Genomic DNA, 26,779 nt, shown 5'->3' with positions numbered 1-26,779 from the left:
CTGTCTTCCCCTCCTCTCTCAATTTTTCTCTGTCTTATCCAACAACGAACGGCATCAGCAACAACAATAATACCACAACAAGGCTACAACAACAAGGGCAACAAAAAGAGGGGGAAGGCCTCCAGGAGCAGTGGATTCATGGTGCAGGCACTGAGCACCAGTAATAACCATGGAGGCAAAAAAAAAAAAATGAAATGGACATTGAACCTCTTATTACAAATAAGTATCGTCAGTTTCTTCAGATGAATTTTAATGAAGCCCGGTGTAAGATAACTTAGGCGTGCTATTTTTATATTATTATTTTTATCAGAGCACTACTTTACTCTGGCTTATAGTGAAGCTGGGGAATTGAACCTGAGACCTCCAATGCCTCAGATATGAAAGTCTGCCGTGCTACTGATGGTGCCATCTTCCTGGCTCTACTTAGGTGTGTTATTGCACCTAGGAAGTTACAGTTTAAAGGTATGATTTTAAGTATTTAGGATAAAGTTGGGATACCAGAGTTATGTTCTTATAAAAGTAACAACACTCTTCAAACAGACTGGAAATAAGCAAGATTATTTCAGAAAAATCTACCTCTCAGATGAGTCTGATTCTCCGGGTCATGGTGTTGAACGCCCACCTGTCTTCAGCATCAGTTCTCTAAGTAGGGCTAAATCCTTCACACATGTGAGCAGACACACAGAAGCAATCTCATCACAGACCGGTCCAGTTCACATGAGGCTCAAGAGGCCCACGAACCAGAATTCTGTAGACATTTTGCTGGGGTCTGGCATCTAGGCCTGAGCTGTGGGCACTGTCTCTCACAGGTGTCTCACCATATGCAGCCAGACTGAGTGACTCAGAGTTGTGTCAAGGTCTGCCCTTTAAGTGGGTGTTATAAGAGGAAAAGGAGAATCACACAGTGACCCTAGAGTTTAATTTGGGAAGAATTCAGATTGTCATTTCATTGGAAGACTGTTTTGCTAAAAAACAAAACTAAGAAACAAACACCACAGTGATTTGCCTTGCCTCAAAGAGTTGGTAACAGCAATCAGTAATGTCATTTAGCTTATCTGACGTATTATGATAAGAAAGGTGATGGGGATGGGTCATAAAATGCCAAATATCTAGTAAATTACTTCCTCTTCCTCACCCCTTATAACCTCACATATTTGCATGCTGACACCTGGCACACAATCACAGACATTCTCTCACCTGGTTGATAACATAGATGCCATAGTCCAGCTGCTGGCGCTGTAGGATTGGGTGCAAGTAATAAAGCCAGTATTTGAGGTGCTCTTGGCGGTTGCGGAATGGAATGACGATGGCCACTTTGTGAGGAGAGATGCAGTCCTTGGGGCTATAGCGGCCGCCCAACTTCACGTTCGGGTTCTGTTTCTCCACAAGCTTCAGGTCCACTTTTATATTAAAGTCAATCGGCATGGGACCGACTAGAGAGGTGGAGGGAAGGAGAAGTTAGGTGAAAACACTTGTGGAAACATTGTCAGATGGCCAGTTCACAGTCACAAGAGGCATCTCCTCCGGGGAGGCAGAACAATGAAGGGAATGGCACTCCAGTCCAGCACTAGCATGACCTGACACCCCCAAGAACCCTTCCGCTCTAGACTAAGCTAGATAGCTAGACATCTTATGTGTCCCTGCCCAGGACACACTTCCCTCAGACTCAGTTTCTCAACTATAAAACAGCAATGGGGTATATCCCATAGAGGAGGTTGTAAAGATGTCCTGACAGGATATTGTAAAGATGACAGTTTCAAAGAAAAAACACCCCCCCCGCCCCCCAGAAATCTTGACATTCAGTCAAGTGCCAAGGAACCAGGAGAAGCTCCAGTTCTTTCTCTCTAATGAAGATTAGTCTGATAACAGTGGAATTGTTCATACACAAGGCCCCAGCTCCATATACACAAAAAGAAATCCTAAAGTTAAGGGTTAAGATGTATCTCTTATTTCCCAACTTTATAGCCTTGGAGAGTTTCTCCCTGAACCTCTAGCCTAGTTGGGTAGCATGTGTGGTGAGAGTTGAAGAAAGCAGCCTCCAGTCAGATGGTAGCAGGGAGTGGCATAAAAAAGCCATGTCAGGGTCAGGCGGTAGCGCAGCGGGTTAAGTGCAGGTGGTACAAAGCGCAAGGACCGGCTTGAGGATCCCGGTTCGAGCCCCTGGCTCCCCACCTGCAGGGAAGTCGTTTCACAGGCAGAGAAGCAGGTCTGCAGGTGTCTGTCTTTCTCTCCCCTTCTCTGTCTTCCCCTCCTCTCTCTATTTCTCTCTGTCCTATCCAACAGCAATGACATCAATAACAACAACAATAATAACCACAACAATGATAAAACAACAAGGACAACAAAGAAAGGGGGGGGGGAATAGCCTCCAGGAGCAGTGGATTTGTGGTGCAGGCACCAAGCCCCAGCAATAACCCTGGAGGGAAAAGAAAAGGTCATGTCTCAGGAAAAGATTTGATGCACAGATGAAACAAATTCACTAAAGAGGGACTGGAGGAAATGAGACCCCAGAAGAGACTAAAATGAAACAGTTGGAAAGAACATTATAAAAGAATACTTTAGAAAAAGTAGAAGCAGTAATAACAAAGGAGACGAAGAAGGGAGGAAAACATGACTCCAAGAGTTTCTGGTTTGGAAGAACATGGTTCCAAGTTATGATGCTAGAAATAAATTAAGGATAATCAGGGGAGTTAACACAGTGGTAACACACAAGACTTGCATGCAAGAGGTTGCAGTTCAATCCCTGGAGCCACCTTATGTCAGAGCTGAGCTCAGAGCTGAGCAGTGTTCTGGTCTTGGTTTCTCTTGTTCAAAAAATAAAGACATGAATAAAAATAAATAAATCTTATTTTAAAAGAAAGGAAGCAGTTGATGGGACTTCTTGGCTCAGGAGAAAAATGGTTAGATATAGATGGTAGATTTTTAGTTTGTGGCAGAAGAAAAGGCCAAGGTATAGACCCAGGTACAGATATGGATATCCTAGTCTTCTAAGTAGAAACAGTTTCAAGTTAAGAGAGGCCCACAGTCCCTGAAGACTCAGGGCTGTTTCTTGGGCAGAGGAAAAGGTATAGACCCAGGTATAGATATGGATATCCTAATCTTCTAAGTAGAAACAGTTTCAAGTTAAGAGAAGCCCACACTCCCTGAAGACTCAGGGCTGTTTCTTGGGCAGCCTACATGATAAGGATATATGAAAGATGACTGATTGGCTTAGAGGCAGAATCAACACTCCAACTCCAGTCCTCACCATTCCCCATGGACCAGACTTCCTCTGCATTCCAGGAAACACTAATCATTAGACTTATTTCTTCTCATTATTATTATTTTTTTTTCCTGAGACACATTCTGATGATATTACATTCCCAGTAAAATTCTCCAGTGGAACAGCTGGGGAGGTAGCACAGTAGATAAGGTGTTGGGCTCTCATGCACAGTCCTGAGTTTGATCTCCAGCATCACATGTACCAGTGTGATCTCTCTCTCCTTACACACACACACACACACACACACACACACACACACACACCCTTTAATTTTTACCCTTGAATGGTTCCAAGACTGTGTGGCCTCCGACGTGGTAAGACCATTCACTCTCAGCTCTACACCTGCCCCCTTCAAACCATGCTTATGTCCTTTGCCATAAATGCCCTTCCCTCTTTCCTCTAGACAGCAAGAGAAAAGAGGGGCCAGAATGTTAAAATCAAAGCAAAGCCCCAATTTGCCTTCATCCTTTCACTGTCTCTATTACCACAGAACTGAGACAGCAAACCTGGGACTGGAAGGGGAACCTCCAGGCTCCGAAAGACCTAGTCCTTCCCTGGCCATATGCCTCCTCCCCCCTGTGACGGAACAGAGGGCTCACAGAGCAGTCCCTCACACTAATGCTCTAGCTCCAATCTCCCACGGTGTCCTCGGGTAAGTAGGTGTCATGCTCCAAGACTAAGTTAGAACTTGAAAACTTCAGGGTTTTGTTGTTGTTATTGTTTGCTTGTTTTTTTTTTGTTTTTTTTTTACAAATTATAATATCAGAACCTCTTGAGGTGATTTGTAAAATTACGGACTCTCAGGTTTCTCCCCTAGAGAGTTTGGCTGGGCTGATCAGTAAGCATTCGAGATTAACAAGGACCCCAGTTGATTATCTTGAACTTCCCAGTTCACAAGTTTTGTGCAGGTAGCCCTTCCTCACAATGTGTACCAGGCCCATCCACTCCTCAGCTCTGGAGAAGCCTCCTGGGATGCCCTGCTGCACAGCACACTTGTGAAAAACAGGCAAAGCTCTGTTCCTCTCGCTTCAAAGGGACCCGCAACATCTGCAAACCCCTCAGCTCCAACACATCACTGGTTCTGAAGAAGCTGCTAAACATAACTTCATTTCTGGGAAGCCAAGAGGCATCTGGACTGCCACCTCACCAACCAGCTCATGTCTTCTGAAACCAACACAGAAGACAAGAATTCACACTTAATCTGCCGAGCCTTTCCAGAGCAGACACCTGCAAGCTAGAAAGCATCTATGTTCTGTCCTTTCAGGGGTGGCCCTGAAGTAGTTTTCTAGACAGAAGGAAGGATGCCTGAGCCCTGGCTGAGCTCCACCAGTGGCTTGCTGGATGGTCTTTGGACAAGTATCATCTACTTACAGGCTTCCCACCCGTAAAATGCAGGGATTGGAACTCAACCTGCCCAAATGACCTCTTTAAAATAAAACTAAAAAAAAAAAAGTGGCCAGGAGCTAGCTCATTGTATATAGTATACACATGAGGACCCAAGTTCAAGCCTTCCTCAGCTACCATATGGAAGTATCACTCCAAGGGGAAGCTTCAGACTGTGGAATGCCACTGTAGTGTTTTCCCTTCTCTCTCTCCTGCACCCCAGCCCTTATCCAAAAATGAGTCTGCAGCTGGGAACAGTGAAATTATCCAGGTGTGGAGACCCAGCAAAAAACTGGGGGGGGGGGAAAGGGGGAAGGATATATTTATTTAATGAGAGAGAAATATACCAAAGCATCACTCCAGCACACGTGGTAATGGGGGGTGCGTGTGGAAGGGAGGGGTTGGGAACAAATGAATTTAAGTCCTGTGTTACACCCTTGAGTCTTCCTCAGTCTCCTCAAATGAACTCTTATCCCCTACTCAACACATACCACCTATGGTCAAACCTGCTTCTCATCTTCCCACAGCAACTCACAGCACTAATCTACCCACTTAGAAAAGTTGATAAGCTGGCGACTTGATCTTTTATGTCACCTTCCTGCCAATAGCCCCAACAAACCCACTCATACACAGGAGGTGACAACAGCATGTGACAATCCATGGGAGTCTACTTAAGAGTCAAACCAGAACCTAGTAGGTAGTGTTTGTTTATGCAAATATTTCCCATGCTATGTGTCAAAGCTACTCCCCCCATCCCATTTTATTCAATAGGATAGAGAAATTGAGAGGGGAGGAGGTGATTGAGAGGGAGAAAGAAACTGAGAGGGAGAAAGAGACACCTGCAGACCTGCTTCATCACTTGTGAAATGTCTCCACATCAAGTAGGGAGTGGGGACTGGAACCTGGTACATAGTATATATTGCACATAGTACTATGTGTGCCTTAACCATGTGTGCTACCGCCCGGCCTCTCAAGGCCACTTTCAACTTATTTCAGTCAATCATTTCTGGATACCTGTTGTGTGCCAGGACTTGGGGTGGTTCATGACATCGAGAAACTGCCTGTTGAGGCTGTGGCAAAACCCAAGTGAAAACCACCCTGGCTCAAGGCTGGGTCAGGGACTTGCCCCTCCGAAGTCCCTACAGAGCTGTATAGTTGAGTTGCCTCTCCTCACCCTCCTGCTGCTCTCTGCAGCCCCTCTGGCAATCCCCTGAGTCTTCTGCCTCCCCAGTCCTACTACTAACCAGCTTCTGTCTATACCCAGCCCCCTTGGCAGCCTCCACAACTCTGAGAATCCTGCAGCTTATAGCCTACACCATCACAACTGGACAGTGCTAGGCAGTCAGTGACAGCTTCCGACTTGGTGCCAAACTGCCCTTTTGAGTTCTGCCCTACACACCCCTTCACACCCCAGGGCTGTCCTCCATACATGCCTAGTTCTGTCCCAGTAATAACATCCAGAGAGCAGGGACCAACTCTGTCCAGAAACACATAGACCTGTGACCAGGTCTCACAGTCATTGCCTGAAACCTCAGAGAGCAGTGAAGGGAGAATGCTAAGGGCTTTGTGACAGTCCTCAGGCTGAGCCAAGGATCCCTTGCTGTGAGGCGCATGGCGTGTGCTACCACAGGCCCTTGGCCCCGCTGAGCTGGCTTGTGTGTTTTCTTGGCTCTGGGAGACGGGAAGCGAGGTTACGTAAGCAGATGAGCAGATGTGAGCAGTCCTCCGCTCCCCCAGCTAAAGCCCTGCCACGTGGGCCTCTCAGTTGGGAGTCCAGGTCATGGCCTTGCATGTAAGTCACTCAATAACTTCAATGTGTGAGCTCAATACGGACAAATTCCAATGCTCCCTTGCCTGGCACAGCTAACTCAAACACATACACATGCCCCTCCATAAAAGCCTTGTTAACCCAAGCTGGTGAGACAGAATAATGGTTGTACAAAAGACTTTCATGCCTGAGGCTCTGAGGTCCCAGGTTCAGTCCCCCACACCACCATCACCCAAAGCTATGCAGAACTCTGGTGTTTCACTTTGTGTCTGTCTCTGAATCTCTCTCTCTCTCATTAAAATAAATAAAAATATTAAAAACATATATACTGAGCCAACCTAGCCAGACTCCCTGCCTCAGTTTCATGTTGGCTGGACCACTACTAACTCAGCTCTCTAGTCTCAGCAAAACAGACTGGAATACCTACTCAAATGTTTTTCAACAAACCTCCCAGTGGTTCAGAACACAATCTGAGTCCTAATGCTGCGTTGTAATAACGTTTCACCAGCCTGGGACAAAAGAGTAAGAGTAAAAAAAGACAATGTAGGTGCTTTCTTTATTATGCTAAGTATAATCAATGTATCTGAATGTCATTTCTTTCAAAAATACACATTTCTCACTCTCCAGATGTGAAAAATGACCTTCCATGAACACCAGATAATCTCACTCATATGGAAACCAAAGCAAGAAATAATGCAGGCTGAAACATTAACTGACTGTGATTTTTTTGCAACAAATTCACAGACTTGGAGATAGAAATAGGGGATGCTGGTGACCCAGTGCCCTATGATGGAGGAGGAGGAGGGAGAGGAGGAGGAGGATACCCTTTGTGGAGGGTAAGGTGTGCTGATATCCATCTCTGGTAGAATCAGATTTGTGCCCTAAGGATGGCAACCCTGTATGTAAATGTTTCTTTTTAAAATTTTTTTAAAATTATATTTATTTATTTATTGGATAAAGACAGCCAGAAACTGAGAGGAAAGAGGAGATAAACAGCAAGAGAGAGAGAGAGAAAGAATGAGAGAGAGGAGAAACAGAGACTTGCAGCCCTACTTCACCACTCATGAAGCTTCCCACCTGCAAGTGTGGACCAGAGGCTTGAACCCAGGACCTTGTACACTGTGTGCACTTAACCAGGCGTGCCACTGCCTGGCCCCTGTCAATAGTTCTTTTTTTAAAAAGGTTTTCAGTCTGTTGACTATTTTTTTTTAAGAATGTATTTATTCATGAGAAAGATAAGCAGAGAGAGAGAGAGAAAGAACCAGACATCACTCTGGTACATGTGCTGCCGAGGATCAAACTCAGGACCTCACAGTCAAGAATCAATATTTTAAAAAAAAAAAAATTTCCTTTTGTTGCCCTTGTTGTTTTATTGTTGTAGTTATTATTATTGTTTTCATTGTTGTTGGATAAGACAGAAATGGTGAGAGGAGGGAAAGATAGAAAGGGGGAGAGAAAGATTGATACCTGCAGACCTGCTTCACTGCCTATGAAGTGACTCCCCTGCAGGTGGGGAGCCGGGGGCTCAAATTGGGATCCTTAGGCTGGTCCCTGCGCTTCGCACCACATGTGTTTAACCAGCTGTGCCACCGCCTAACTTCCAAGAATCAATACTTTAATCACTGTGCCACCTCCTGGAACACTCAATATTTCTTCAATGAATGATTTTTTATTTATTTTTGCCTCCAGGGTTATCACTGGGGCTTGGTGCCTGCACTATGAATCCACCCCTCCTGGTGGCCATTTATCCATTTTATTGGATAGGATCGAGAGGGGAAGAGCAGAGGGAGAGAGAGAGAGGGAGGGAGAGGGAGGCCACTGCCTGGCCCCCTAAAGTGATTTTTTTTTTTAATTATTGGATAGAGACAGTCAGAAATGAAAAGGGAAGGAGGAGATAGAGGAGAGAGACAGAAAGACACCTGCAGCCCTGCTTCACCACTCATGGAGTTTCCCTCTCTAGGTGGGGACTGGGGACTGGAACCCGGGTCCTGGCACATTGGAACATGTGCAGTCAACCAAGTGTGCCACCACCTGGCCCCATTTTTTAAATATATATATGTATTCCCTTTTGTTGTCCTTCTTGTTTTATTATTGTAGTTATTATTGTCGTCGTTGTTGGATAGGGCAGAGAGAAATGGAGAGAGGAGGGGAAGACAGAGAGGAGGAGAGAAAGACAGACATCTGCAGACCTGCTTCACCGCCTGTGAAGCGACTTCCCTGCAGGTGGGGAGCCAGGGGCTCAAACTGGAATCCCTATGCTGGTCCTTGCGCTTTGCATCACCTACGCTTAACCCTCAGTGCTACCACCCAACTCGCCCCACTTTTTTTTTAAAGAAAGAAACATGTTCTTTCTGTTATGAAGTGATAATAGTGGATTTGATACTGGGTTGGATTTTTTAATTTAATTTTTCTAAAAAATCTTTATTTGGCAGCCATGGGTCAGGCCACTATATTTCCCCTGAAGAAATTCTGGGCAATAAAACTCAAACATTCAGGAACTATGGCACTAGGCAGTGCCCAGAGCTTTGTGGCGTTAAAAAGTGAGAGGTTTGGATGTCTTCATTGCCTGGGTCTCAGCTGTGACAGCACAAAGCACAGCTCCTTTTCCAGCTGACTTAGCCTGGCACAGAGTTCTTCCACAGGTTCACTTAAGCAGGTCACTTTTCTGTTATCAGTTTTCCAGAGGGCAAGTGTGCATTGGAAGCTGACTCGGAGCTACCAATTCCTTAGGTTTGGGCACGGACGTTGTTTGCTGTGGTTCTACAAACTCCCGGTGCCAGCTTGTGTCCCCTTAGACTAGACATAAAAGCACTACCTACTGCTTGGGTCTCGTTCAAACCTTCTCTCCAGTCACACATAAAGAATCACTCTCGGGAGTCGGGCGGTAGCCAGCAGGTTAAGCACATGTGGCACGAAGCACAAGGACTGGCTTAAGGATTCTGGTTCGAGCCCCCGGCTCCCCACCTTCAGGGGGGTTGCTTCACAAGCGGTGAAGCAGGCCTGCAGGTGTCTATCTTTCTCTTCCCCTCTCTGTCTTCCCCTCCTCTCTCCAATTCTCTCTGTCCTATCTAACAACAACAACATCAATAACAACAACAGTAATAACTACAACAACAATGAAAAACAACAAGGACAACAAAAGGGAAAATAAATAAATAAATTTTTTTTTAAGTATAAAAAAGAATCATTCTCAAGTTCCCCGAAAACTCTACCAATTTAGTAACTGTCTAGCCTCAATTCAAACACTACTTCCCTTAGGAAGCCTTCTTGGATCACTCGGAGTTGACTTTTCCTCTTTTTCCATCTTCCCTTATGTACCCGGAAACCATAGTCTCATGGTTAGCACGCCATCTGTCAATGGTTCCATGCACACAGATAAAGTTAAGAGGCTGGATTAAGAGGAGGTTTTTGCCTTTGGGGAGGGAAGCCGGCAAAGCAAACAAATGGTGAGTATTATAGTGGGGAGAACAGCTGACATGGCACAATAGAAGCGGAAGCCATTCTAGGGCCAAGGAGAGTCAAGGAAATTTTGCAGAGCAACAACTGCGGCAGCTGGGCCCCTCAGCATCTTTGTAGTAGTTCAACAGAGCCGAGTGTCCACTTGGCTGCCATGGATACAACGTACACCAACAAACCTTAGTTGAGTGGATAGCACACAGCTACTCTTCTTGCTTCTTTGCCACTGATGTAAAGCAAGAAAAGGAATTTTGATAAGACTTGGGAAAACGTGATTGAAAAACAATGAGAAGGGAACTATTAAAAAAGACTCTTCAAAACTCATGCTAATCCTCCTCGCTGAATTTTATTTTTAAAAAAGACTTACTTATACATTTCTCTCTTTCCTTCCTTCTTTCTTTCTTCCTTTTCCTTTTCTTTTTTTCCCTTTTAACCAGTGCACTGCTTATGGTGGTAAGGGGAATTGAACCTGGGATCTGGGAGCCTCACATATGAGAGTCTGTTTGCATAACTATTGTGCTATCTCTTCTGCCTACTTATACATTTCTTATGAGTGGTAGGGAGAGCCTGGTGTATGTGCTGTCGGGCACCAAACCTACAATCTGGCGCATGCAAGCCCTGTACTTTAGTCATTGGGCCATTTCCATGGCCCTTTCTCACTGAATTTTAAAATCAAATTCATGAAAACTTCAAAGGTCCTGGAAATTCCTTTCTTTTCTTCTGCTATGGTTTTGCTAGGACTTTGTGCTTGTACAATTCCACTGTTCTTGGCAGTCTTTTGGTTTTTTGTTTTTTATTTCAGATAGAAATAGAGGGATAAGGGGTCAGGTGGTGGCACACCTGGTTGAGCGCATGTATTACAATGCTCAAGGACCTGGGTTCGAGCCTGCAGTCCCCACCTGCAGGGGGAAAGCTTTGCGAGTGGTGAAGCAGTGCTGCAGGTGTCTCTCTGTCTCTCTCCCTCTCTATCACCTTCTTCCCTCTTGATTTCTGGCTGTCTCTATCCAATAAAGATTTTTAAGAAATAGAGGGATAGAGGCAGAGTGGGAGAGAGAGTTTCTATTCCACCATATATGAAGTTTCCCCTGTGCAAGGCACTTTTTAAAAAGTATTTACTTATTCCCTTTTGTTGCCCTTATTGCTTGTTGTAGTTATTATTGTTGCTATTGATGTCAGCATTGTTGGATAGGACAGAGAGAAATGGAGAGAGGAGGGGAAGACAGAGAGGGGGAGAGAAAGATAGACACCTGCAGACCTGCTTCACCACTTGTGAAGCAACTCCTCTGCAGGTGGGGAGCTGGGGGCTTGAACCAGGATCCTTAAGCTGGTCCTTGCACTTTGTGCTGCCTGCGCTTAACCCACTGCGCTACCACCTGACACTTTCTTCTTCTTCTTTTTTTAAAAAATATTTATTTACTTATTTATTCCCTTTTGTTACCCTTATTGTTGTAGTTATTATTGTTATTGTTATTGATGTCATCATTGTTGGATAGGACAGAGAGAAATGGAGAAAGAAGTAGAAGACAGAGAGGGGGAGAGAAAGATAGACACCTACAAACTCGCTTCACCACTTGTGAAGTGACTCCCCTGCAGGTGGGGAGCCAGGGCTCGAACCGGGATCCTTACACTGGTCCTTGTGCTTTGTGCCACCTGCGCTTAACCTGCTGTGCTACTACTGCCCAACTCCCTCAAGGCACTTTCATATGGTGGCTAGGGGCTTGAGTCATGGTACAGTGTGTACTATGGTATAGTGTAAGCTATCTCTTATCCCCCTAGAAATGATTTCCTAAACTGATGTATATGAGCATATTTAAAAATAACTGAGCAATAAATATTTTAAAATATAACCTAATCCCAGCTCAAGCTCCCAGCTCCTTACCTGCAGGGAGGTCGATTCACGAGTGGTGAAGCAGGTCTGCAGGTGTCTATCTTTCTCTCCCCCTCTGTCTTCCCCTCCTCTCTCCATTTATCTCTGTCCTATCCAACAACAACAATAGCAGCAGCAACAAAAACAGAAAAATAAAATGGCCGCCAGGAGCAGTGGATTCATAGTGCAAGCACCAAGCCCCAGTGATAACCCCAGGGAGTGGGGGAATATATATATATATACCTCCTAAGGACAAGTAATGTGATCTCCTGCTCCTTTATCCATCTCCCAATCATGAAATGTCTTCCCAAAATAAACATTTAACAACATACAACTTCTGTGGGACCAGAAAACCAGAATAATCTTTCTAATGTTGGTATGTCGTGTCTCAGGCCTATGGTACACAGAATACATTTCTCACACCCACTATTCTTTCTGTCAACTCATCATGTGAGTCACTGTTACACCATAGGGAGAGAAACCCTTTTACAACAGGAAGTAGAACACATTTGCGGTCTCAGAACAGTGTATTTGGGGGTATGGAGAAAAACAAAAGTATATACTAAAAAAAGAAAGAAGCCAAAGAAGCTACCAGTGGAGGTGAGCCCAGGTGGCAGGACCAATTGAGCTGTCTGGCCAGTTGCTCTCGTGTCCATCTCAGGGCACAGGAGCAGCCCCACCACGTGCCACACCTGTTCTACTCAGCAGGCCTTTGAAAATATCACCTGAAGATGAGCTGGGCAGCAATGAGCTACTGACCTCAGAGCAACCGCCCTTCTTTGTGCCCTGCTCTCATCCTCCTTAAATTTCCATCCAACCTTTAAACAAAAGTCCAAGGACTCTCATTTGCTACAGTGTTTGTTTAAAATGCTGGTGAGGATTCCATTTACGAGATAACCAGGCTCTCCAACTAGGGGTATTAGAATCATCTTGAGAAGCATTAAAAAAAAAAGTGTAGATTCCAGGAGCCGGGTGGTGGTGCACTTGGTTAAGCGCACATGTCACCATGCTCAAGGATCCGGGTTTGAGCCCCCACTCCTCACCTGCAGGGAGGACACCTTATGAGCGGTGAAGCAGGTCTACAGGTGTTTATCTTTCTCTTTCCTTCTCAATTTCTCTCTGACCTGTCAGATAAAAATAAAGCAGAAAGGAAAAAAAAAAATGGCTTCCAGGAACAGTGGATTTGTAGTGCCAGCACCAAGCTCTAGCAATAACCATGGTGACAATTGAAAAAAAAAAAGTCTAGATTCCCGAGTCTTCCTCACTAGATTTTCTGGTTTGGCAAATCTGGGGCTTGGGCCAGGCCTCTACATTTATATAAAACTCCTAAGTGACTTTAGTGTGGATCCTGGGACTCTATTTGGAGAGCCACTGGTTTATAAGTTCATTCATTAACCAGGACTCCTTTCCCATCCCATGAAGCTCTTTAAGAATGAGGGACCAGGACCCGGCAGTAGTGTGCTGGGTTAAGTGCACATGGTGTGAAGCACAAGGACCGGTGTAAGGATCCCAGTTTGAGCCCCAGGCTCCCCACTAGCAGGGCAGTCGCTTCACAAGCGGTGAAGCAGGTCTGCACGTGTCTATGTTTCTCTCCCCTTCTCTGTCTCCTCTCCCTTCTCAATTTCTCTCTGTCCTATACAACAACAACAACAACAACAATAACAATAATGGAAAAAGATGGCCTCTAGGAGCAGTGGATTCATAGTGTAGGCACCAAGGCCCAGTCATAATCCTGGAGGCAAAAAAAAAAAAAGAAAAGAAAGAAGGACAGAAAGAAAGATCATGAAAAAAACAACTCATTCTCAGGAACTACAGTCTCCTCTCAGATGATAAATATCAGGTATCAACCTGGTTTCACTTTTGCCTTTTGCAGAAGAAGGGATGTAAAAACTCTGCTGGGGCCATATTCACACAAGTCCTGCATCCAACTTGCTGAGCCACCTCCCTGGATACATTAAACTAAATTTCCACTTGACTGGAAATCTCTGGTGGGATTGAAGCAGCAGGTATCCCAGCTGCCTAATAAAAATGCCTTTTTTTTCTTCTTTTTTCATTTCTTTATTGGGGAATTAATGTTTTACATTCAACAGTAAATACAATAGTTTGTACATGCACAACATTTCTCAGTTAAAAATGTTCTATTTCCTCCTCTTACCTTGAAACAGCTACATCCAAATTCCTTGAGAAATATTGCTTATGACTTAAAAGAGTTAACATTAAAGCTCAAAGTCTGATGTGAATTGTGAAACAGCCAGAAAAGCCTGGGGTGGGCACTCAATTCAGGGTCCTCTCACATGCTATACCAAGCATAAACAAAAGTGAGCAAAGTGTTGGTAAGATTCCATCACTTTGAAGGGTTAAGATGATCCTCAAAGCAGAACCCTGAAAAACCCTGACAGGCCAGGATTGAAGTGACCTTGAGAAAATATTTCAGTCTCAGGGTGTTACGAAAGAGAAACTAATGCTTATTTATTTGTTTGTTTGTTTTTAATCATTTGTTTTAACTGCTCAACTCTGGCTTATGGTGATGCAGGAGCTTGAACCTGGAACCTTGGAGCCTCAAGGATGAGAATCTTTGCATAACCATTATGCTACCTTCCCTGCCCCCTCAAGGACATTCTTGAAGATTGAATGATTAATGAAAGAGCTCCCTCTTTCAAAGAAAAGCAAAGTATCACTTTGGTATATGTGATGCTGGGGACTGAACCTGGGACCCTACACTTGCAAATGCTTTATCAAATGTGCCACCTCCTAGGCCAAGGGCATGCTTGAAAAAGGGGGAAAAATTCTAATCTTCCCCTTATTAATTTTTAAGATTCAGCAATTATGTAAGCGTCTATACAGTGGAACACAAACCAAGTCCATTCTCTTTTTATTTTACATTTATTTATTTATTACTGGATCAAGACAGAGAGAAATTGACGGGGGGGGGGTGATAGAGAGGGAGAAAGACATCTGCAACCCGGCTTCACTACTTGAGAAGCTTTCCCCCTACAGGTGGGGACCAGGGGCTTGAACCCTGGTCCCTGCACACTGTAATGTGAGCACTTAACCGGGTGTACCACCACGTGGCACACCCAACTCCATTCTCTCCACCTGTGCCCATGGGATTCTGTGTCAATCTCCAGGTTGGGCTTCAACAAACCATCAACCACATGACATAACAATCAATCTCACTTGACATCAATAACTTAAATCCTCCTCCAGTATACTTTTATATCATATGGGATGATTGCGCCTGAATTCACTGAGGCAATAAAGGCAAGGAAATAGCACTGAGAGCTTCTGGGAGAATCCAGAACTGGGGTGCAAGACAGTGTATCTGCCCGGGGGTGAGCCAAGGAGGTGGTTTTCACCAGTGGTGAAACCACAGAGCTGCAACCCCCCAAGGTCAAGAACCAGTGCCTGGGGATCACCACCTTCCAAAGTCCAGTAAACAGACTCCCTGGTGTTTGTACTCTGGGGGAAATTGTCCCAGAAGGAATTTCTGCTTTATTTGGTCCTGGGTCAAAGGCAGATTTCCACTTCACCCAGACCTCCCCAACCCCCCCCCTTACTGGCTTCCCTCCCTTCCTCTACTGGAATCTGTAGAAATTGCCTACTATAGTTATCACTACCAGGAAAGGCTGGGGGGTGGGAGGAAGATCTCTTCTCCTTCTCTCTCTCCATCTCTCTCTCTCTCTCTCCCCTCCTCTTAGAATTTTCTAAAAGGAATGCTTCAACTTCTTACACAGCATTAAATAAAAGTCTGGTGTTTTAAGATGTTCCCTTCCAGGTTGACCTCTGGGTCTTCTACCCTCAACCTGGCGCTAGTCATCAGCAGGTACCCCACAGCCTGCCACTAGTGAACCTGAGGTCACAGTGACACACAATGACAAGAGCCACATTTGCATAATCAACTCCTTTCCTGATACACCCCCCCACCCCCACAACTAGGGAAGAACACTGACTGTTCCGCACCTTCTCTGGTGATGTTAGGAAAGATACGGGCAGGGGTAGATAGCATAATGGTTATGCAAACAGACTGTCATGCCTGAGGCTTCAGAAGTTCCAGGTTCAATCCCTTGCACCACCGTAAACCAGAGCTGATCAGTGCTCTGGTTAAAAAAGAAAGAAAGAAAAGATACAGAAACTGAAACACAATTCTCAGAAACCAAATGCAATTTCTAAGGAGAACAGCCCTGTAGAAAGAAACACAACAAGGAGCCAAATCCCCTTGTTCCACCACTGAAAAGCAACTAGGCAAGTCTCACAGCATGTGGACTTCCTCAGTGATAATATGGTGGCTAACACACCAAGGCTGCCTCATGAAAATGTGGTGAAAAAATACAAGATTAAATTTACATGAGAGTCTTACACTCTAAGAGACAAAAAAAAAAAAATCATTCTTTTCATTCATTTATTTAGTTAGTTAGCTATTGATGGATCCAGGGTCTTGTACATGAGTGATTTCATTTGTCCAGACATATTTTTCATTTAGATAGTGAGAAAACGGGGTATAGCTCCATAGCAGAGCATTTGACTACAGAGAGCGAGAGAAAGGGAGAAACACTACAGGACTGGAATTTCCTGCATTACTACAGCACCTTCTATGTGCTACTGGGGCTCAAACTGGGTGTTCTATATAGCAAGACACATACCCTGTCCAGTAAGCAATCTCTTGGTCCTAAAAATAATAAATTAAAATTAAAAAAAAAAACTTTATTTAATGCAAGAGAGAAAGACCAGAGCATCAGTCTGGCATCTATAGTGCTGGGGATCATACCCCAGGGTTTGATGCATGTAAGTGTTACACCAGACCTGCTAAGCCAACAACCCCTCACCCCCAGCAGTCTTCTTCCCAATCCCAACCCCCAATTCTTACTAGCATTCAACAGAAGCTAGATGGTGAAGAGAAACAGTAGAGTTCAGCTATTGTAGCATACCTTGCAGAGAAACAGAGGATTGTAACACAGTTACAGAAAAAGGAAAGTGCTGGTGACAGACTGCACAAAGGGAGGGGGGGGTTTGTTTCAACAGAAGTTGGCCTAGGCAAAGTATCAGAATGGCTAGATAAGAGAAGCAATCTCAACAATAAGGGCAACAAAGGGAATAAATAAAATTTAAAAAAAGAGAGAGAGAGAGAGAAGCAATCTCTAGGGAATTAATCTCCAAAATGTCTAAGGAACTTCTGTATTATAGCAAGAAAAATGTAAGGCAGTCATGTCCACATCCTCACAATTTCCCAACAGTCAGGGAAGTAGGTCAGCTGGTAGAATGCAGGATGTGTAGGCCTGAGGCTACTAATTCACAACGTAGTACTGTAAGTACTGGAGTACTGCTCTGGTTTCTCTCTTTCAGTCTCCCATATCACTTATTTTTAAAATCTTTGGGGGGGGGAGAGAAAGAAAAGGGGAGGGGGAGATAGCATAATGGTTATGCAAAGAGACTCCTCTCATTCCCAGAAAAATAAGAACCTAATGTAAAAAAAAAAGTAATAATAATAAGCAAAGACTTATTAAGGATAAGTAATTTAGGGCTAATGAAATAGCTCATTAGGACAGTGCTCTCATTTGCCATGTGTGTGGCCCAAGCTTTAAACTGGTGCCCACTATAGTCTTTCGCTCCCTTCACCCCTTCCCTCTCTCCCTACCTGAAAAAGTCAACCTGGAACAAGGAAGCCCTATAGATAACCAGGAAAAAGAAAAAGCAAAGCAAAGAATAAGTAATCTACCAAAGAAAGTTAAAGACTGTCAACTATATATGAAGAGATGTTCAGATTTGTGTGTAGAGAAAACCCAGTTAAACCAAGCACTTATCCCAACACATCTATTTGTTTAACTAAAGATTAGAAAATTGGGGGCCTAGGGAGGTACTTCAACGGGTAAAATTCATGTCTTTCATGTGTGAAGGCCCCGGTTCAATTCCTGGCCATATATGGGAGGTAGCAGGCACAGAGTCTGGTGGAGTTCCATGGACGGTAGAATGACGCTTTGGTGTCTATCCTTCAAAAAATAACACAATTTTTCTATATACAGTTTTTGGGCTTTGGTGGCTCAGAGGTGTACTTAAGTTTATTATTAGGCACTGTTTAAAGGAGGAAGAAGAGGAGGGGGGAGGAACAGGGAGCAGGGGAGCAAATGGAGGAGAGGGGAGGGGGAATGAGGAAGAGAAAGGGGGAGGAGGTGGAAGCAGCAGCAGCAGCTGGTTAATGCCAAGTGTTGGAGGAGGTACAGAGACTCCAATGGTCCCTTTGTGGAAATGCCAACTAAGTTGGTCACTCTGGACCCGTTTCTGGCACTCCTGAATCAACATAGACACACACCCAGATCCCTGAAGAGCATGCAGAAAGCTGTTCCTCATGGCAGTATTTGTAAAGGTAGTGAGGGAGTATATTATTAAAGAAGGGAGAGAGAAAATTAGGAATGAACATCCCGGAACATTATGAAGCTGGGTTTTTTTTTTTTTTTTTTTTTTTGATGTGCACAAAGTAACATGGATAGAGCTTAAAAACACAGGTGAGAATGTGGAACCCAGAACTACAGAAAAGAGGGTCTAAGCTGTGTGTGTGTGTGTGTGTGTGTGTGTGTGTGTGTGTGTGTGTATGTGTGTGTGTGTGTAAAAGAACATGGGGCATCTGGAACACCTGGCTTTGCCTAAGAGTAAGGAGGTCCTCAGGGAATAATAATAATATGTTAGGAGGGCCCAGGAGCCAGTCTGAAGATGTTACTCACCAAATTCTGGGACATCAAAATAAATCTTGAGCATCAAAATAAATGACACAGATAAAAGATTACAAACTACTGAATATAGTAACATGCCCCAGGACTAACTATGCTGATACATAGGGGCAAAGGGAAAGTTTTTTCTTATAGGAAAATGTCAACTGGGCAATATATTCAATAGAATTTGGTCAAGGTGATTGCTCACTGGGTAGGATGCATGTGCATGGTCCTGGTCTGAATCCCACCACCACTTGGGAGCTCTTATGGAACTTGGGAGCTCTTCAGGAAGGTCCAGTGCTATCATGTTTCTTCCTCACCCTGTATTTTTTTTTTAATTTTCAAATATTTATTTGTTTATTTATTTATATTCCCTTTTGCTGCCCTTGTTTTTTAATTGTTATTGTTGTAGTTATTATTTTTGTCATTGTTAGACAGGACAGAGAGAAATGAAGAGAGATGGGGAAGACAGAGAGGAGGAGAGAAAGACAGACACCTGCAGACCTGCTTCACTGCCTGTGAAGCGACTCCCCTGCAGGTCGGGAGCTGGGGGCTTGAACCGGGATCCTTATCCCGATCCTTGCGCTTCATGCCACGTGCACTTAATCTGCTGCGCTACCGCCTGACTCCTTGTATACATATATTTTTTAATCCATCATTCAGACTTCAACTATATCAATCTCCCCCCCAACACACACACACACACACACACACACACACACACACACACACAAAGCAGGAAGCACATATTTCTTTGTTTTATCTCCCATTCCTCAACTACACTGCAGAACTGATTAAGTTCTAACTACTTTACATATGTGAAATCATCCACTCTTCATCTCCTGCCTACTCAAGTAGGTGTGATCATTACCGTTAACACATGTAAGGAAGCTTAACAAATTCTTAATAAATATTTGCTGGCTAATAGCACTGAATTTGCAAAATGTAATTTAGGCTTTCTTTATCAAATAAAAGTTGACCTTTATTTAGTTAAGTCAGTAGTGTCATTTACTACTCTCACAATTTAGATTTATCCATCTTAATCAAGTTAAATTTATTTATTTTCTTCATGGGGGGGTTAATGGTTTACAGTGGACAGAAAAATACAGTAGTTTGTACATGTGTAACATTTTTCAGTTTTCTGCATAACAATCTAACCCCCCAGACCCTTCTCTGCCATCATGTTCTAGCACCGGAGCCCATCTCTCCACCCCAGAGTCTTTTACTTTGATAAAATACACCAACTCCAGTCCAAGTTCTGCTTTGTGTTTTCCCTTCTGTTCTTATTTTTCAACTTATATGAGAGGGATCATGCCATATTCATCATTTTCTGGCTTATCTCACTTAACATAATTCCTTAGAGCTCCATCCAATATGAGGTAAAGAAGGTGAAGTCACCATTTTTAATAGCTGAGTAGTATTCCGTTGTAAATACAGACCATAACTTTCTCAGCTACTCATCTGTTGTTGGATACCTGGATTGCTTCCAGGTTTTGGCTATTACAAATTGTGCTGCTAATGAACATAGGTGTACACAAATCTTTTTGGATGGGTGTGTTGCAGGGTCATATGTTGTAGGTACACTTCTTTCCCTGTCTTTTTTTCTCTCTTCCATTCTTTTTAAATTTTATTATTTGATAGAGACAGAGAGAAATAGAGAAGGGAGGGGGAGACAGAGAGGGAGAGAGACAGGGAGACACCTGCAGCCCTGTTGAACCACTCATGAAGTTTTTCCCCTGCAGGTAGGAACCAGGGAATTGAACCTGGGTCCTTGAGCACTGTAGTGTGTGTGCTTAACTGGTGCACCACCACCTGGCTCCTCTCCCTGTATTTCTTTTTTTTTTTAATATTTATTTATTCCCTTTTGTTGCCCTTGTTGTTTTATTGTTGTAGTTATTGATGTCGTTGTTGTTGGATAGAACAGAGAGAAATGGAGAGAGGAGGGGAAGACAGAGAGGGGGAGAAAAAGACACCTGCAGACCTGCTTCACCACCTGTGAAGTGACTCCCCTGTAGGTGGGGAGCTGGGGGCTGGAACCATGATCCTTATGCTGGTCCTTGCGATTTGTGCCACCTGCACTTAACCCGCTGCGCTATCACCAGACTCCCCCTCTCCCTGTATTTCTCTTTATTTTATTTTATTTTTATTTATTTCCTTTTTTTACCCTTGTTATTTTATTGTTGTAGTGATTGTTGTTGTTGTTACTGATGTCATTGTTGTTGGATAGGAGGGAAATGGAGAGAGGCGGGAAAGACAGAGGGGGAGAAAGACAGATACCTGCAGACCTGCTTCACCGCTTGTGAAGTGACTCCCCTGCAGGTGGGAAGCCGGGGGCTCAAACTGGGATCATTATGCCGGTCCTTGCGCTCTGTGCCACATGTGCTTAATGCACTGCACTACTGCCCGACTCCCTCTCCCTGTATTTCTATATGAATAAAAAAGTGTTCTGGGAGCTGTACAGGGAAGAAGGGTATGCTGAGCTCTAGACCAGGGCAAGCTCCCTGAGGCAAGTCTGCAAAACCCGTAACCCATGGGGATGTACTCATGGACAATAATAGTCTGACACCATCCAATAGAGTAAAACTCACTCCTCTGCTCTGACCTGTTTTTTCACCTCCCTGTGACTACGCTGTGGCTCCCCAGATAAGATAGACTATAGCAGAGAATTCCAAGTCACTTAGCAGTGCTAATCCCAATAAAGCAGCAATTTAACATTCTAGCATCTAAATAAGTCCTGTGGGAATTTTACTACTAAATCAGTTACTTGTTTGATCAGTTTTGGATCCCTAGACCAGCAGTATAACCCTCACTCGTACTGAGAAGCAGACCTTGGACTGTAGAGTCTGCTACCTTATAGACCATCTGGGCAGTGAGCCAGACATACACTCCTCACAATATCTCTCTGGTATCAGAAACCGCATTAAATAACAGCCAGCTCTAATTTCCTTGTCTGAGAAGTGGATATAATAATGTGCTGTTTTCAGATAAATGTGAGGTAATGAGATAACATGTATACATACTTATCATAGTGCTTGGCACTAACAGATGTTCAATAAATATTACTTTGTCTTCTGCCCTGACTTCCTAGAACTTCAAAGCCAACAGATTATTTACAGGTCTATAATCACAAGTGGTTAAAATTTCACATTTCTACTCTGATCCACCACCTTTAAGTATATTTGGAAGAAGAGTCTGAGACCTCAAAGGATTCTCTGAGTGAGATTAACAGGCTTCTTGTGAAATAGGAGGGTTAAAAAGCAATCATGCAGGGAGTCGGGCGGTAGCGCAGTGGGTTACGTGCACGTGGCACAAAGCGCAAGGACTGGCTTAAGGATCCCGGTTTGAGCCCCCAGCTCCCCACCTGCAGGGGAGTTGCTTCACAGGCGGTGAAGCAGATCTGCAGGTGTCTATCTTTTTCTCCCCCTTTGTCTTCCCCTCCTCTCTCCATTTCTCTTTGTCCTATCTAATAATGATGACATCAACAACAATAACTACAACAACAATAAAAAAACAAGGGCAACAAAAGGAAAAATAAATAAATATAAAGAATATTTTAAAAAGCAATCATGCTCATCTTTTATTATCAGAGACAAGTACTAAAATGTTAAAGAACCAGTTTAGAAGATAGTACGGGGGGGGGGGAGTATAATGGTTATAGGAAAAGACATTCTTGCCCTAAGTTCCAAAGTCATAGGTTCAATCCCCAGCAATACTATAAACCACAGCTGAGCAGTGCTCTGGTGTCTCTGTATCTTTCTGTATTTCTTTCATTAAAATAATACACACACACACACACACACACACACACACACACACACACGAAAAAGAAGGTAACTGTGGTCCGGGAGGTGGTGCAGTAGCTAAGGGACTAGACTCTCAAGCGTGAGGTCCTGAGTTCAATCCCCAGCAGCACATGTACCAGAGTGATGTCTCGTTCTTTCTCTCTCCTAGCATTTTTCATGAATAAATAAATAAAATCTTTAAAAAAAAAAAAAGAAAAAGAAGATAATACAGAAAATTTTTATATTCTGGGGACCAGGTGCTGGTGGATCTGGTTGAGCACACATGTGTAAAGCACAAGGACCTGGGTTTGAGCTCCCGGTCCCCATCTGCAGGTGGAAAGCTTCACGAGTAGTGAAGCAGTGTTGCAGGTGTCTCTCTGTCCCTGTCTCTCTCTCTCTCTCTCTGGCACCCCCTTCCTTCTCAATTTCTGGCAGTCTCCATCCAATAAATGAATAAAGATGATTAAAAAAATTTTGATTTTTTTTGATTGATTTTGATGATGAAGTAAAGTAAAATTTTGATGATGAAGTAAAGTTTCATATTCTAGGGAAGACTTTTTTAAGTGCAAAAATCAGCCTAAGGCTATAAAAGCAAAGACATTTAAACACATAAAAAATCAAAACATGTATATAGGTAGAAATTGGAAACAAAGTTAAAAGACAAGAGCTTACACAGACTGTGAGAAAGTATCTGCATGATATATAAAAGGAATTAAGGGGCCAGGCAGTGGTGCCCCTCGTTAAGTGCACACATTACAGTGTGCAAAGACCCAGGTTCAAGTCCCTGGTCCCCATCTGCAGGGGGAAAGCTTCACAAGTGGTGCAGCGGGGCTGCACATGACTTTCTGTTTCTTCCCCTCTCTATTTCCCCTCCTCTCTCAATTGCTGTCTCTATCCAATAATAAATCAATAATAATATTTAATGGGGCCAGGCAGTGGTGCCTGATTAAGCGCTCATGTTACAATGCACAAGGACAAAGGTTCAAGCCCCTGGTCCCTGCCTATAGGGGGGAAAGCTTCACGAGTGGTGAAGCAATGCTACAGGTGTCTTTCTCCATCTCTATCTTCCTCCTCCCCTTTCAATTTCTCTGTCTCTAGCTAGTAAGTAAATAAATAAATAAAATATTTTAAAAATAAAATAAAAAGTATTGAAAAATAAATAAAAGGAATTAACAATTCCTGTGTTAAAAAGCACCTACAGGGAGTCGGGCAGTAGCACAGTGGGTTAAGCGCACATGGCGCAAAGCACAAGGACCGGCATAAGGATCCCAGTTTGAGCCCCCGGCTCCCCACCTGCAGGGGAGTCGCTTCACAGGCGGTGAAGCAGGTCTGCAGGTATCTGTCTTTCTCTCCCCCTCTCTATCTTCCCCTCCTCTCTCCATTTCTCTCTGTCCTATCTAACAACAACATCAATAACAACAACAACAACAATAACTACAACAACAATAAAAAAACAAGGGCAACAAAGGGAAAAAATAATTAACTAATTAATTTAATTTAATTTAATAAATTAAAAAACAACTACAAAACAATTTCATTTTATTTTGCCAGATCACTGCTCAGCTCTGGCTTATGGTAGTACAGCGGATAGAGCCTAGGGCTTTGGAGCCTCAGGCATGAAAGTGTTTTTACCTAGTCATTACGCTGTTGTTTCCCTCTCCCCCAATTTACCTTAAAACTAAAAGAGTAGAGGAACTGGGTGGTGGTGCAACTGGTTGAGAGAACATGTTGCAATGTACAAGGGCCTGGGTTGAAGCCCCTGATCCCCACCTGCAGGGAGTAAGCTTCGTGACCAGTGAAGCAGTGCTGTAGGTCTCTCCCCCTCTCTATCTCCTTTCCTTTCAACTTCTTTCTGCCTCCATCCAATAAATAAAAACACAGGGGCTGGGTGATAGCACACCTTCTTGTGCACGCATTCTATAATGTGCAAGGACCCAGGTTCCAGCCTACAGGTGTCTCTCTGTCTCTTTCCCTCTCAATATCCCCTTCCCTCTCAATTTCTGACTGTATCTATCTAATAAATAAATATAATTTAAAAATTCTTTAAAAATAAATACACAGGGAGTCGGGCGGTAGCACAGCAGGTTAAGCGCATGTGCGGTGAAGAGGTTAAGCGCATGTGCGGTGAAGCGCAAGGACCGGCCTAAGGATCCCAGTTCGAGTCGCTTCACAGGTGGTAAAGCAGGTCTGCCGGTGTCTATCTTTCTCTCCCTCTCTCTGTCTTCCCCTCCTCTCCATTTTTCTCTGTCCTATCTAACAACGATGGCATCAATAACAACAACAATAATAACTACAACAACAATAAAAAACAAGGGCAACAAAAAGGAAAATAAATATTAAAAAATTAAAAACAAATAAATATACAAAACACACACACCTAATAGATTTGAGGGGGTAGGAGGAGAAAAAATAGCTTAACTGGTAGAGAGCTGGAGTTGCATACCTGAGGCTCTTGGTCCATTTTCTGGTGTGGTACATATTATACAAGAATAGTGTTCTGGTTTCTCTCTCTCTCTCTCCCTTATTTTATTTTATTTTAACTTTATTTCATTTGATAGGACAGAGAGAAATTTAGAGGAAAGAGGAAGGTAGGAAGGAAGAGAGTCAGAGAGACACCTGCAGACCTGCTTCACCACTTGTGAAACTTCCCCCACAGCAAGTAGGGACCAGGGGCTTCTTGAACCCAGGTCCTTATGCACTGTAATATGTGCATTTAACCAGGTGTGCCACCACCCAGCCCCTCTGGCTTCTCTCTTTCTCCCTCATGTAAAACTCTCTCTACCTCAGACCAAATAGATAAAATAAATTTTTAAAGATAAAACTATTAGAAAAATGGGTCAAATATGAATAAGCAATTCACAAAAGCAAAATAGTCAACAAAAACATAAAATATTTTCTCAACACCATCAGTAAAACAGATTAAAACAAGATACCACTATCACACTGGCAGATGTAAAAAGACCGATTATCCATTGTGCTGACATACGGACGTGGGACACGGGAACATCTCATACAGTGATGACGAGAATAAACAGGAGGGCAATTTGACAGCATCTATCAAAAGGTTGAAAGTATACAGCCTTTCAAGTTTAAATCAGCTTAATCTTCCACCATAAGACACTGGAGAAAGAACACAAAGTAAAACATACAGAAGGAAGAAAAGTCAGAGCAGCTCTGGAGACAGCTCCACTAGTGGGTACGCAGCACTGCAAGTACCAGAGTGGGGTTCCGGCTTATTTCCCTCACATGAGACTGTCTACCTAAAACAAAATAAATTTTTTTTAAAAATCAGAGGTTAGGGAGATAGGCATTGGTGCACTCAGATAAGCACACATATCACCTCATGGCTGAGAATCCAGTGCTTTATCCACTGTGCCACCTCCCAGACCACCAACAGACATACTACCAAACGCAAGGGCCCAGTTACAAACCCACTCACGAGCAGTGAAGCAAGTCTACAGGTGTCTCTGTCTCTGTATCTCTCTTCTTACTCTGGCAATTTCTCTCTGTACTGTCTAATAAAAAAATTTTTTTAATTTAAAAAAAGGAAAAATGGGGAGTCAGGAAGTAGTGCAGCGGGTTAAGCACAGGTGGCGCAAAGTGCAAGAACTGGCATAAGGATCCCAGTTCAAGCCCCCAGCTGCCCACCTGCAGGGGAGTCGCTTCACAAGTGGTGAAGCAGGTCTGCAGGTGTTAATCTTTCTCTCCCCCTCTCTGTCTTCCCTTCCTCTCTCCATTTCTCTCTGTCCTATCCAACAACGACAACATCAATAAGGACAGAAATAACTACAATAATAAAACAAGGGCAACAAAAGAGAATAAATAAATAAATATTTTTTTAAAAAAACAAGGGCAACAAAAGGGAATGAATAAATAAATTTAAGAAAAAAAAAAAAGGAAAAATGGTCACCGGGAGCAGTGCATTCATAGTAACGGAACTGAGCCCTAGCGATAACCCTGGTGGCAATAAAAAATAATGATAATGATAAAAACTGGAGCAGAAATTAATGAATTAGAGAATTTTAAAAATAGAGAAAAAAAATCAATGAAACAAAAAAGTTCAAAGTTGATTATTTAAAAATATCAGCAAAGAAAGGGTACATTTTTGGCTTCACCAACATCCCCCAAGAAAAAAGAGAGAAGAATCAAACAATCAAATCCAGGAATTAAGTGGGGAGGGGCTTCCCTATTAAAGGTACATTAAATAATATTATAATACACTGAACAAACAGTATGCTAACAAACTAGACCAAGTGCCTAAGGAGTGCCCTGGCCCACCTGACACAGAAGACATGACTTCAAAATCTCAGTGTTGTGGGTTCACCAAGATCGACCACCTCCTTACAGTCTGTTCTATAAGCTAGACCATAATCTCTATTAAACCTTGGCTCCAGGATAAACTGTGTCCCTAAACTGTGGTTAGTTATGGACTCACACCTCTCCCTCCTACTCTAAACTCTGCTCTAGGGCAGATGAAAACTGTCCTTGGAGGAGAACTTACTTGACAACCTACTCAGAAAGTGTACTTTCTATGCCTCACAACCACCACCACCCAAGGGT

The 26,779-nt window shown here is 43.4% G+C and overlaps 1 protein-coding gene and 1 long non-coding RNA gene across 2 annotated transcripts in view; one reads left to right on the top strand and one right to left on the bottom strand.

Annotated features, from left to right (window-relative positions):
- B4GALT1 (beta-1,4-galactosyltransferase 1) overlaps positions 1-26,779 on the bottom strand; it is a 74,145-nt gene that overhangs the window by 30,387 nt on the left and 16,979 nt on the right. Inside the window, exon 2 of the mRNA XM_007522868.3 lies at positions 1,198-1,433. Within this exon, the coding sequence (XP_007522930.1) occupies positions 1,198-1,433 (236 nt within the window). The remainder of the gene's footprint in view (positions 1-1,197; positions 1,434-26,779) is intronic.
- The window catches only part of LOC132540850 (uncharacterized), a 134,510-nt gene continuing 114,330 nt past the window's right edge, over positions 6,600-26,779 (top strand). Inside the window, exon 1 of the long non-coding RNA XR_009551977.1 lies at positions 6,600-6,956. This is a non-coding gene — a long non-coding RNA (uncharacterized LOC132540850). The remainder of the gene's footprint in view (positions 6,957-26,779) is intronic.

This window comes from Erinaceus europaeus, chromosome 10, assembly GCF_950295315.1.
Source record: "Erinaceus europaeus chromosome 10, mEriEur2.1, whole genome shotgun sequence".
NCBI classification, from domain to species: domain Eukaryota; kingdom Metazoa; phylum Chordata; class Mammalia; order Eulipotyphla; family Erinaceidae; genus Erinaceus; species Erinaceus europaeus.
Note: the sequence above shows the minus strand (reverse complement) of the source record. Positions and strands in the feature narration are given on the sequence as shown.